This window comes from Bubalus bubalis, chromosome 4 (assembly GCF_019923935.1).
Source record: "Bubalus bubalis isolate 160015118507 breed Murrah chromosome 4, NDDB_SH_1, whole genome shotgun sequence".
Lineage (NCBI taxonomy): Eukaryota > Metazoa > Chordata > Mammalia > Artiodactyla > Bovidae > Bubalus > Bubalus bubalis.
The window spans coordinates 48,365,174-48,378,006 of NC_059160.1; the positions used below are offsets into that span (position 1 = coordinate 48,365,174).

The 12,833-nt window shown below is 44.4% G+C and overlaps 1 protein-coding gene across 7 annotated transcripts in view; it reads left to right on the forward strand.

Moving 5' to 3' along the window:
* The window catches only part of LARGE1 (LARGE xylosyl- and glucuronyltransferase 1), a 622,955-nt gene extending 617,706 nt beyond the window's left edge, over positions 1–5,249 (forward strand). For all 7 annotated transcript variants that reach the window (XM_044941379.2, XM_044941380.2, XM_044941376.2 and 4 more), the window contains 2 exons: positions 2,528–2,723; positions 3,670–5,249. In XM_044941379.2, coding sequence (XP_044797314.1) covers positions 2,528–2,723; positions 3,670–3,867 — 394 coding nt within the window. In that variant the 3' untranslated portion in view covers positions 3,868–5,249. The remainder of the gene's footprint in view (positions 1–2,527; positions 2,724–3,669) is intronic.
* The last annotated feature ends 7,584 nt before the right edge of the window (positions 5,250–12,833 follow it).

Sequence of the window (12,833 nt, forward strand, 5' to 3'; positions counted from 1 at the left end):
ATCCAGAGACATATTCCTGCCCCACTAACTGGCTTCTGTCTTAGGTGCCTCTCAGGTTTTTAGATTTCTTTCATTCATTCAACTTAGTGTATAGGCCCCATTGACTACTTGTTCTAGATACAGGCCAGAGAGTGTGGGGACAGTGACATATAAAAAGAGGTAATCAGCATAGTTAACTTAAACCTTAACCTGATTAAATGTCCTATCCCTTGAACCAGGCTGCCTAGGTATGACTCCCTGATCTACCTATTGCTATTTGTACTTGATATTGGGTATATCATGAGAACTTACAATTAAGGGTAGTACAATATAACCAGTTTAGAGTTAAGTGCTTACTAGAGTTTATCATCATCATTATTGTTGTTCAGTTGCTAAGCCATGTCCAACTCTTTGTGACCTTATGGACCATAGGCTTCCAGGCTCCTCTGTCCATGGGATTCTCTAGGCAAGAATACTGGAGTGTGGTGCCATTTCCTCCCCCAGGGGATCTTCCCGACCTAGGGACTGAACCTGCATCTCTTATGTCTCCTGCATTGGCAGGTGGGTTCTTTACCACTAGCACCACCCATAGTTATATTCATTTCTATTGCTATATAACAAATTACCACAAATTTAGAAGCCCAAAACAATACAAATTTATTATCTCACAGTCATTTTCTAAGCGTCAGAGGTCCAAGCATGCAATGACTGGATTCTCTGCTTATGGTTCTCATTTGGCTGAAATCAGTGTGGGCAAGGCTGCAGTTGCCCCTAGAGGGTGTGGTTCTCCTCCAGGCACTCTGGTTGCTGACAGGATTCCTTTCCTTGTGATTGGAGGACTGAGGTCACCATTTACCCACAGGCTTTTTGCCACATGACCCCCACAGGCAGCTCACACATGGCTTTTTGCTTTCTTCCAAACCCAGATCTAAAGGTTCATATGATTAGGTCAGGCTTACCCCAGTAGTCTCAAGTCAACTGATTAGTAACCATAACTGCATCTACAAAAATCCTTTTTGCCATATAATGTAACATAACTGCAGGGGTGATATCATGCTCATAGGTCCTGCCTCAAGAGGAAGGACATTATACTAGGGCAGGGTCACCAAAAGTCATCCCAGACTTCTGCCTTCCACTTCCTGTTACAGACTAACCTGCTGTTCCATATAAATGACAGACAGCAATCCAGAAAGTCATGTACCTTTTCATAGCGATAGCCTCTTCATTAGTGAAGGATGTACTGGATTGGTCAAAAAGTTCATTCAGGGTTTTCCTTAAGATGTTATGGAAAGCCCTGAACACACTTTTTGGCCAACCCAAGGGGCTTCCCCAGTGGCACAGCAGTAAAGAATCTGTGTGCAATGCAAGAGACACCGGAGACACAGGTTTGATCCTTGTGTCAGGAATATTTGCTGGAAAAGGAAATAGCAACCCACTCCGCCATTCCTGCCTGGAAAATCCCAAGGATGGGGAGCCGGGCAGACTACAGTCCATGGGATCTCAAAGAGTCAGACACGACTGAGCACATGAGCACAAGGGTAGAAGAAAACAAAAAAAACAACTAGGAATTCAGGAAAAATAAATTTCAACATTAATTACTTGGTCTTGGTCAAGCTGCTCAACCACTCTAATGCTAAAAAAAAAATGTAAGAGGCTGTCTCTGTTGCTATAGGGCTTCCCTGGTAGCTCAACTGGTAAAGAATCTGCCTGCGATGCAGGAGACCCTGATTCGATTCCTGGGTCAGGAAGATCCACTGGAGAATGGATAGGCTACCCACTCCAGTATTCTTGTGCTTCCCTGGTGGCTCAGTTGGTAAAGAATCTGCCTGCAGTGTAGGAGACCTGGGTTCAATCCCTGGGTTGAGAAGATCCCTGGAGAAGGGAACAGCTGCCCACTCCAGTATTCTGGCCTGGAGAATTCCATAGACTGTGTAGTCCATGGGGTCGCAGAGAGTCGGACACGACGGAGCGACTTTCACTTTTGTTGGCAGAGCAAAGTACCACAAACTGGGTGGCTTAAAATGACGGAAACTTATCCTCACCGCTCTGCAACCACAAGTCCAAGATCAAGGTGCTGGTGGTAGTTGCTTGCTTCCTCCAAAGGCTCAAGGGCAGATTTCTTTCTTGCCTCTTTCTAGCTTCTGGTGGTTGCCAGCAATCCTTGGCATTCCTTGGCTTGGAGGTGTCTCACTTCGTCTCTGCCCACGTCTTCACATAGAGCTCCTCCTGCATATCTCTGTGTCCAAAATTTCCTCATTTTATAAGGACTTTGGATTAGAGACCACAACAAACCACTGTGACCTCCTCTTAACTTGATTACATCTGCAAAGATCTTCTCTCCAAATAGGTTGCATTCATGGATACTAGGGGTCAAGACTTGAACACAGCTTTTGCCAGGGCCAGGGTGGAGGGGTAGGGGAGGAATGGGGACAAAAATTCAACCCACAACAAAGACTATATCAGCATATACCTCTTCATCCTCCAGACCAGCATTTGGAAACCTCTGCTTCCCTCCCCTCCACCAATGGCTTTTCTGCTTGTGTCCCAGGTACCATGTCTGGACGAAAGGCCACGCACCCACAAACTTTGCCAAGTGGCGGACTGCCACCACGCCTTACCGGGTTGAGTGGGAGGCTGATTTCGAGCCATATGTTGTTGTGAGACGGGACTGCCCTGAGTACGACCGGAGGTTTGTGGGCTTTGGCTGGAACAAGGTGGCTCACATCATGGAATTAGATGCCCAGGTGAAAACAGTAGAATGTTATGGCCTCAGTACTGGGGGGGGGGGGGGGGGCGCGGTGGGGGTGGGGGAGGCCTGGACCTCAGAGCTGAAAGGGCCTTGGAGATAAGAAGGCAGGGACTCAAGAAGGAACAATATGTGTTCACGGTCCTAGAGTAAGAATGTGACAGACCTTGTTCTCAGCTCTGTTGATTCCTAATCCATTTTTCTTTCTCCTCCCTTGGGTGAGAGTTGGGTTCCCAGCCAGGTCCCCAGCACATCTGAGTGTCCTAGAACAAACCAGTTCACTCCCTCATCCTCATTCAACCGAGTGATGAAGATGAGTAAATGATGACCATTCATCACTCAGCCTGTCTGACACAAAGCATTCTAGGAATTCCACATAAATGACACAAAACATGCAGATAAGGTGCAGCTATTCTATCCTGTAACTAAAGGAGTGATTTTCAGGCTGTGTTTAATCATGAAACCCTTTCATTCATTCAGCTAATACTTATTGAGCACCTGCCTCAAAAGAAACTACAGAATTCTAATAGATTAAACCAGAGGTCTGCAAAGCTTTTCTCCAAAGGACCAGATAGTAAATTTAGGGGGATTTGTGGGGCTGGTAAGTTTCTTCTTGAGCTCCTCAATTCTGCCTTCGTAGTTCAGTTATAGACTGTATACTATAGGTGTGACCGTGGTAGTAGTCTCAAGGTAGTAGAATTACTTTCACTTTATAGATGAGAAAACTAAGGCTCAGAGAAGCCAGGTAATGTACCCATGGCCATGGAGACAACCTTAAACTAACTGCCCTCATCCACGTGGTGGTGCTGTCCGTGGTGCTGCCCTGGTACTGGTGTCATACACGACTTCATTCCTTTGTTTAGTCAAGTAGCTGTTTGCTTGGGTGCTCATTATACATCACTGGGGGACTCTGCAGGTCTCAGTCTGCTCTTGTCTGCTTCCAGGAGTATGAATTCATCGTGCTGCCCAATGCGTACATGATCCACATGCCTCATGCCCCCAGCTTCGACATCACCAAGTTCCGGTCCAACAAGCAATACCGCATCTGTCTCAAAACCCTGAAGGAAGAGTTTCAGCAGGACATGTCCCGCCGCTACGGCTTTGCTGCCCTCAAATATCTCACGGCCGAGAACAACAGCTAGCACCAGGAAGCCCACCACAAACGACGGACGTTCTGCAGAGGGGGGAGAGCCACTTGCTGTTTGGGGCCCAGCCTTCAAACTCAAATTGAGCATCACTGTTTTGGTTTGTTTTTATTTGTCTCTTTGGCCCAACTAAGCTGCCCTCATTATGGAGAGCCAGGGCAAGGATCCGGCCAACCCCGCTCTGGCCAATGATCCGTCATTCCCAAAGCAGGGGAAATTGCCCGTCTACACAGTCTCTCCAAGAATGGGACACGGAGGGTGAGAGGGAGCAAAGGGATTATCCTTCCACAAAGCCACACAGCCAGGTCTTTGGGATGTTTTCATTGTTTTTTTTTTCCTTTTTCCTTTTTTTTTTTTTTTTTAAGGGAAGGCAGGGTTCTGGGGGTTATCCATCCCAGGAAATAAAAGCAAAAATGTCTCTTTATCAGAGAAAACTTTCTTCTTCGCCCTACAGTTTAACCATGTATCCAAAAGGAGGGCACGCCAATGATCGAACTATTGTACTTGACATTGTACTTGACAGGTCCTGGAGGTAGGATTGATTGGCTCCTATCCTCAAGGTCACTCTTGTTTTGTTCCGGGGGGTTTTGTTTGTTTGTTTTGAGTCTGGGAATCCCAAATATAAAACCTGATCTTTTAAGGCTCCGAAGGAAAACCAGCTGCCTCAGCTAACATCCCTTGATCAGCAGTGGCTCAACCAAGAAGATAAGAGTCTTCAACCAGTATTTAAACATGGGTAGCCTTCTTCAGGATGGTCCTCAAGGCCCCATGACCTTAAATTTCCAACTGTTCAGAATCCAGGGGCTACAGAGGACTGTGGAAGTGCAAGGACCAGCTGTTGTGCAGCTGGTCACGTATTTTTTGGGCAGTGACTGAGTCATGGGGACAGGGCTTTAAATGGATGGTTTCTGTGCACGTGAAAGGTATGAACCTCTCAGGCCTTTAGAAGAACTTTTTCAGTCCTGAAGATTCATGAGCCCATTGGGAGAACTTTGGGAAGAATATATGGGGCTCCTCTGTGTTCATGTCTGCTCTGCTGCGGCTGGGCCAAGGTCATAACCGCAGGCTCCCTTGGGGACCCATCCAAGGGTAGGCCAGCACCTTCACCATCACACAGACTGAGGGGACACTGGACTTTTTACCCATTTTCTTGAATCTTCAATATTAATGTTGTGTTTACATTGATGAGAACAAGAGTCAGGGCCCCACTCTCTGCTGGGCTGTTTGTATCGAGTTGCAGTGTGACCAGCAGGCGCTGCATCAGTAAATGCAAGTACAGACTGTTTCTTCCTCACTCCCCTCCCACTCTCTCAAGGACCTGCTGGAAACACTTCAGTGTAGAAAGCAAAGTCGATAAACAGCAACTTTACACTTCTGTCCCCCCGGTGTGTTCGCTCGTCATTTGAACTTGAACTTCTTTTTCTCCCTACCTGAGGTTAGATCTCATTTCACACTCGCAACCTCAGAGCAGTTTCCCACTGTCCGTTTAGCTTCCATCACAACATAGAAGCCAGGGATTTTAGGTACCAGATGTGCGCTAGCAAGGCAAATCATGGCAGCTTATGACAATTATGAAATTATGAAACCCTGCGACAGCCGGATTTATGAGAGCCCCTCAGTGTGTTACACACTCAAGTGCATTTACTCAAATTTACTAAAAACTTTAGGAAGACTGTTAAGACTCTCACACAGATATGTTGGGTTGACCAAAAAAATTGTTCAGGTTTTTGGTACGATCTTATAGAAAAACCCAAATTTTTTTAGCCAACCCAATATGTAAGTTCATGTGTGTATTTATGTCTGAGTGTGTGTTTGTATGTATATGTATATAGATATCATGTACATATACTACATATATGCAGGATTTGTTAAGTTATACATGAATATTGTAAAAAGTGAAACATCACAGAAGTATTCAAAGTTCATGTTAAATCCCCATTTTCCATTAGTGCGTGGGAGCCAGCTCATACCAGCTCATGAGAACTTACTGCGCACATCTCTTTCTTACTCCTGTGTTCAGTAACATCACATTTGTAGCATGAAATCACCCGTGATCATAGTATTTACACCATGGAAATCAGGAAACACCACAAATCAGGGCACCAACACCCTGAGAGCCAGTTGTTAAACATCCACTGGCACACCACCTTTTCCTTTCCCTGTGTATACACACACACACACACACACACACACACACACACACACACAGTCTCTTTCAAACTTTCATATGCTGGTAGCTCTAATTCCTTGCTTTCACTCGCATTTCTATGAGTATGGTTGTGTCTACATAATTTGTTATCCGAAGTGGGTCACCTCTGAGAATGAAAGAAGGTGCTAATTACTTAGACACAGTAGGTATAAATTGGGGGATGGTATTGCTTCACATACACTGAATTTATTAAAGCCGGAATCTGACACTCCATACCAATAAGAGAAAAATCCTGTTTTCCCCCAAGACAGGTGCCTGACACTCTGAAGCCAATCTCACTTAAGGCTAGAGCTCAGATGTTGGCTGATGCCCAAGTTCAACAGAGAGACTGCCAACCCAGTGGAGACTGAAGTCTGTAGAGCCAACGGCGTGAATTCCCAGAACTTACGTTGAGAGCAGCAGCCATTGCCAGCCCCAGCTCCTGTGTGGGGAGCTGCAGCCACTTGGGCAGAAGCAATTGCTGCAGATGTCGATTCCTTCATATCAGTTTCCTAGGGTAAAACAAGCTTATGAATGGGGCATACTGATGTTTTCATGCTTAAATAAGCCAATACCGTCTTGGCTTTCAGCTGGGAGGAAGGAAAGGATTGTCTCATTCAGCCCCCATAATACTCAGTGTACAAGAGAGCTGAGATTTATTGAGTAACCACTGTGCAAGGACCTTTAGCATGTATGAGCTCACTGAAGCCTTGCAGCAAAACAGCAAAGTGGATACTACTGTTTATTGATGGGGACCTTGAGCTCTGGGAAATTAAGTAACTTTCCCAAATTCACATAGTCCGTATATCGCAGAATCAAAATTTAAAACCCAAGCCTACCTGTTTAAATCCAAAGCCATGTAACCTGCAATGATGCTCTCTTCCCCAATAAAAAAAAAAGAAACATACTAAATATTGCCAGAGGGCCTTCCCTGGTGGTCCAGGGGTTAAGAATCTACCTTCCAATGCAGGGGATGTGGGTTCAATCCCTGGTTGGGGAACTGAGATCCCACATGCCATGGGGCAACTAAGTCCAAGTGCCACAAACTAGAGAGTCCACACGCCACAACTAGAGAGAAGCCCCCGCACCACAGTGAAGAATCCATGGGCCACAACTTACTGACACAGCCATAAACAAATACTTAAATACTGACAGAGGATTTGAACCAATGGAGTACTATGAGATTCCTGACCCCTCACCATCCCTCCAATAATGCACACACCCTAGAGAGCAACCCTTCTTTAGATGCTCCAAAACTTGCAATGCTCATGGGCTTTCTGAAAATTCATTTGAAACAGGTCTGGGAAATCTATAACCATATATAGACAGCTGAGATCAACTCTAGGAGGGCAGTAATTGATTCCCTGCACACTTCTCCTGGGTTATTTCCTAGATGGTGTGGCCCAGGTAGAAACACTTAAGTTTTCAGCTCCCCTTTGGACCTCATCTGCGTGCCGCTTCAAACTCATCTCTCCGAATGCCTTGAGCTGATTTACAGAGGACATATTTGCTGAATTGACTAATAGCGTCTTTGTACCCCATCATGAAAGGACAGACCCTACTTTAATTCTATTCCTTTCAAAGACTCTACTGTCTTTGAGTTAAGGCTTCATTTGTGGTCACCAGGCCTTTAGGGAGCTCTGTGTTAGTGGAAGAAACGTGATTAAAATCCCCTCTCAGATGCGGCCCCTGCACCCTCTTGCTGAAGATAATAAGAGCTGCCATTTACAGAGCCAAGACTTCTATGGGAGTTGGCACTGATAGGTCTTCACATCAACATTATAATATAGGAAGGTATTATTATCTCTATTATTTAGCTAATGGAACTGGTCCTGAAAGAAATTATGTTACTTACCTTAATTCACACAGAGGTTGTTAAGGAGGTGCTAGAATTTGAATCAAAATCTAGCTGACATCTGAAACCCACGTTGTTCTGCTCTGTGCTGCTATCTCCTCCTAAGATATTGAAATCAGCTTGGCTGATGGGCTTATACAGTTCTATCTTCATGTAGTTCATGACTATATGCTTTTTTTTTCCTCTTGCTTTTTTAATCCCAAGGGTTTATTTTTCAGTCCAGTGTCAGTAAAGTTTAGGATAGTCACTTATCTACCAAATGCATTCTAAGACGTTTCAGATACTGAGAATCTAGTATCAAAGATATACCTGTCTTTGTTTTCATTCATTTAACAAGAATGTTCTTAGTAAGTGTCCTCTAATTTCAAGGGATGATTGATGATATCTGAAAGGAGACAGTGGGGCACCACAAAGGTGTAGGGGTTCTATTGTGAATATTTGATGGATTTGATTATTGGTTTATTACAACACATTCAATAGTCTTCAGAGATAGCATCTTCTGGAATGCAGGAGTGTCTGTCAGTCAGTAGGGAAGTGTTTCTCACTTGGTTCTCAGGTACCAAGACTATCTCTGGTCAATGAGGCCGGACACTGTCCTGAAATGATTGACGGCTTGCTCAGAAGACACTCGTTCACAGATTCCTGGGTGAGCAATGCTGCTGTGGTTCCAAAGGAAAGAAGTCAAGGCTGTGGTAGCATCTTTATCACTTCTTCTGTATTGCACACAGCTGAGTATCTGCTCCATGATGGGCATGTGAATACAACAGTAAGCCAGGCACAATCTATTTTTGTGTCATGTAGAATTATATAGTTAACTGAAAAGTAAACAGACAGTGCCAAGATGTTTCACCATATTACATTCATGGAAACAGCTTATTTTTAAACTTACAGTGCAGAAGAGTAGCAAAAATAATACAAATGACTTTCGTATACCCTATTTAGTTTCACCCATTGCTAACATTTGGCCACATATGCTTCATATCTCTGTCTATAATATTTTTTCTGAAACATTCCAGAGTAAATTGCATATGTCATGCCCCTTACATCCCAATATTTTAGCATGTATTTTTTAAATAAAGACATTCCCTTCTGTAACTGCGGTGCACTGATCAAACTTTAGCAATTTAACACTGATGTAATACTATCATCTAACTCACAGCCTACATTTAAAGTCTGTCAGTTGTTCTAGTAATGTTTCATATCGGTAACACTTTTAATGTCCATCCCTTACCTCCACCCCTGATCCCAAGACCCTGTCCAAGATATTACATTTTAGTAGCCCATAGTCTTTAATGAGAAACAATTCCTGGTTCTTTTTTTTTGCACCTTACGACAAGGACATTTTTGAAGAGCACAGACAGTTGTCTTGCTAGCTTAGTGTTTTGAATGAGAAGTAGGTACACATATACAGGGAAATTCAGAAAATAGATGTGTATATATATGTGATTTTTTGAGTTCATTAATACTATATAGCACAAGATGTAACAAACATACTATATAGCACAAGATGTAACAAACATTTATGGCAGATGATGCTGAAGAAGCTGGAACTCAGAAGGCTGCCCACCAATGTGTACACACGTGTACTGCTGAGACAGTCACGAGTGGCACCCTCGAGCAGTGCACACTGTCCCAGGACACTTCCTTCACCCTACTCTGCTGCCTTATCACCGACAATGGAAGTGATCATGTTCTACCTGCTTAAAGTTCTGTAGCAACTTCTAAGATTTAGCCACTAATTGAAATATTGTGTGTGTTCTGATGAGTGCATGTTATATGCAGATATAAATGTGAGCCTTTTGGATTTTTCTCAGCTTCCCAGATCTACAAGAAAAAGGTAAAACAACAATTCTAGGCCTTTCCCTGACTTCATTATATATAAGCCCACATTATCTATCCCACTAATATTTCCACTCTCCCCAAGGATTATTTAACATTCAGGTAGAACTTGAGAAATCTATATGCAGGTCAGGAAGCAACAGTTAGAACTGGACATGGAACAACAGACTGGTTCCAAATAGGAAAAAGTACATCAAGGCTGTATATTGTCACAGTGCTTATTTAACTTATATGCAGAGTACATCATGAGAAACACTGGGCTGGAAGAAGCACAAGCTGGAATCAAGATTGCTGGGAGAAATATCAATAACCTCAGATATGCAGATGACACCACCCTTATGGCAGAAAGTGAAGAGGAACTAAAAAGCCTCTTGATGAAAGTGAAAGACGCGAGTGAAAAAGTTGGCTTCAAGCTCAACATTCAGAAAACAAAGGTCATGGCATCTGGTCCCATCACTTCATGGGAAATAGATGGGCAAACAATGGAAACAGTGTCAGACTTTATTTTTGGGGCTCCAAAATCACTGCAGATGGTGATTGCAGCCATGAAATTAAAAGATGCTTACTCCTTGGAAGGAAAGTTATGACCAACCTAGATAGCATATTCAAAAGCAGAGAAATTACTTTGCCAACAAAGGTCCGTCTAGTCAAGGCTATGGTTTTTCCAGTAGTCATGTATGGATGTGAGAGTTGGACCATAAAAAAGGCTGAGTGCTGAAGAACTGATGCTTTCAAACTGTGGTGTTGGAGAAGACTCCTCAGTGTCCCTTGGACAGCAAGGAGTACAAACCAGTCAATCTTAAAAGAAATATACCCTGAATATTCATTGGAAGGACTGATGCTGAAGCCAAAGCTCCAATACTTTGGCCACCTGATGTGAAGAGCCAACTCCTTAGAAAAGACCCTGATTTTGGAAAAGGTTGAGGGCAGAAAAGGAGGGCAACCGAGGATGAGATGGTTTGATGTCACCATCGACTCAATGGACATGAGTTTGAGCAAACTCCAGTAGACAGTAAAGGACAGGGAAGCCTGGTGTACTGCAGTCCATGGGGTTGCAAAGAGTTAGACACAACACCACTGAACAACACTCACCACAGATTATGTATTAATAGTTGGTCCTGCATATGTGGTAAGTAATGGGAATAAGCTCAGAGACGAGCTTTGTCTACATATTATTTTTGGAACTTTATGATTTCCACCAATCACTGAATATGAGGGGCCATGAGCTCAGGAAAAGAGCAGCTCCAGTAAACAGAGAGGAGATGGACACTGCTTTATGGTCTTCCTCCTGGCAGCAGGAGAAAGGAGCAGTCTGAGGGCCTGGGAATGGGCAAGACAGAGAGGACCGAGACACTTCCACTGGTCTACAGAGACCTGCCTGTCCTACCTGCCTGACATGACACAGCAAATCTACCATTAAACTTAAAAACAATGTTAACAGATTCAGCAACTGGGGCTTCCCTGGTGGCTCAGTGCTCCAGAATTTACCTGCCAGTGCAGGAAGACATGGGTTAGATCCCTGGTCTCGGAAGATCCCACATGCCTCAAAGCAACTAAGCTCGTGTGCCACAACTACTCAGCCTGTGCTCTAGAGCCCAGGAGTCACAGCTACTGAAGCCTAAAGGCCCTAGAGCCCATGCTCTGTAACAAGAGAAACCACTGCAAAGAGAAGCCGGCACACCGCAACTAGAGGGTAGCCCCCACTTGCCGCTGCTGGACAATAGTCCATGAAGCAATGAAAATGAAGCAATGAAAACTCAGCACAGCCAAAAAGAAATAACAGATCTCATTTTGAATCAAGGATTCGCTGCTTCCCAGCTAGTTATTGCACCTCTCTGAGCCTCCATGTCCTCATTTGCAAAGTGACAATGCTAAGGATTCCTACTTTCCAGGACTAAGAAATTTATATGAAATAGTACCTGGGACATAGTAGGTACACAGAGTTGATCCTTTCTTTTCCTTTTATCTTCCCTGTGGTTTCCCTGTCCCTTTCACAGGTGTTTCCTCTACAAATCCTTGCAGGAAAGAAAGGTCTTTAAGTTTGGACTCTGAGAACCATCAAGAGCATAGGGGTGAGAGGGAGAAGAGAAGGGTAGAGCAGTGAGACTGGGATGGGAGGGAGCAGGATTCGGGGATATCAGAAAGTAGAGAGGGCAGTACAAGATACACAGAAGAGGAAAAACAGAGGGCCAACCCCAACGCCTCTTGTATTTTTAATTACAGTCCTTCCTAGTGTTCCTTCACTCTACACACCTTGTATACATTGTCCCATCTGCCTCACAAAACAGCCCCGAGATATAGGCAGTGTGTACATTTTTAACCTGAGTTTGCAAATGAGGAAGTTAAAGCTTAGAGTGGTTAACCAGGGTGCCCAGGTCATACATAAGAAACAGAGTCGGCACTGGAACTCAGGCCTGACTCCAAGCCCTCTGCTTTTAAGATAACTCTTTGATGAGCCATCATCAAGAGGGGAGCAGCTGGAGGAAATGTTAGGTCCAAGCAGTTCATCAAAAACCCACTCTCAGAACCTGTCAGGGTTGGCAGGGGGCTTATGAATGGGAAAATAAAAGGCTCTGGTTGGCTGGAGGTTAACAAATACAGGAAGCAAAGGTTGAAGAGCTTACAATAAGTCATCCACAGATTTTCTTCAAAATTCCTGGTTGACTGAACAAAAACAACAAAAATGGGCAGGCAGAAAGCAGACAGCAGAGGCAGCTCTGCGTTACAGACAGGAGGAGAGAACGCACGGGCAGTAAGCAGCCGCCATGTCCTGGCCCTGTGCTGGCTGCAGGACCTTCATCACCTCATTTCATCCTCAACCAGCCCTGGGACACAGATGCTGTGATCCTCTTTTCTGTGCATGGGAAGTAAGGGTCATGGAGAGGAAGCAAGGGGACTTTCCTGGTGGTTCCCTGGTTGAGAATTCACCTTCCAGTGCAGGGGACATGGGTTCGATCCCTGGTCAAGGAACTAAGATCCCACATCTTGTGGGGCACCTAAGCCAGTTCATCACAAGTACTGAACCCAGGAGCCCACATGCCACAATGAGACAGAAGCCCTTACACCACAATGAAGATGCCA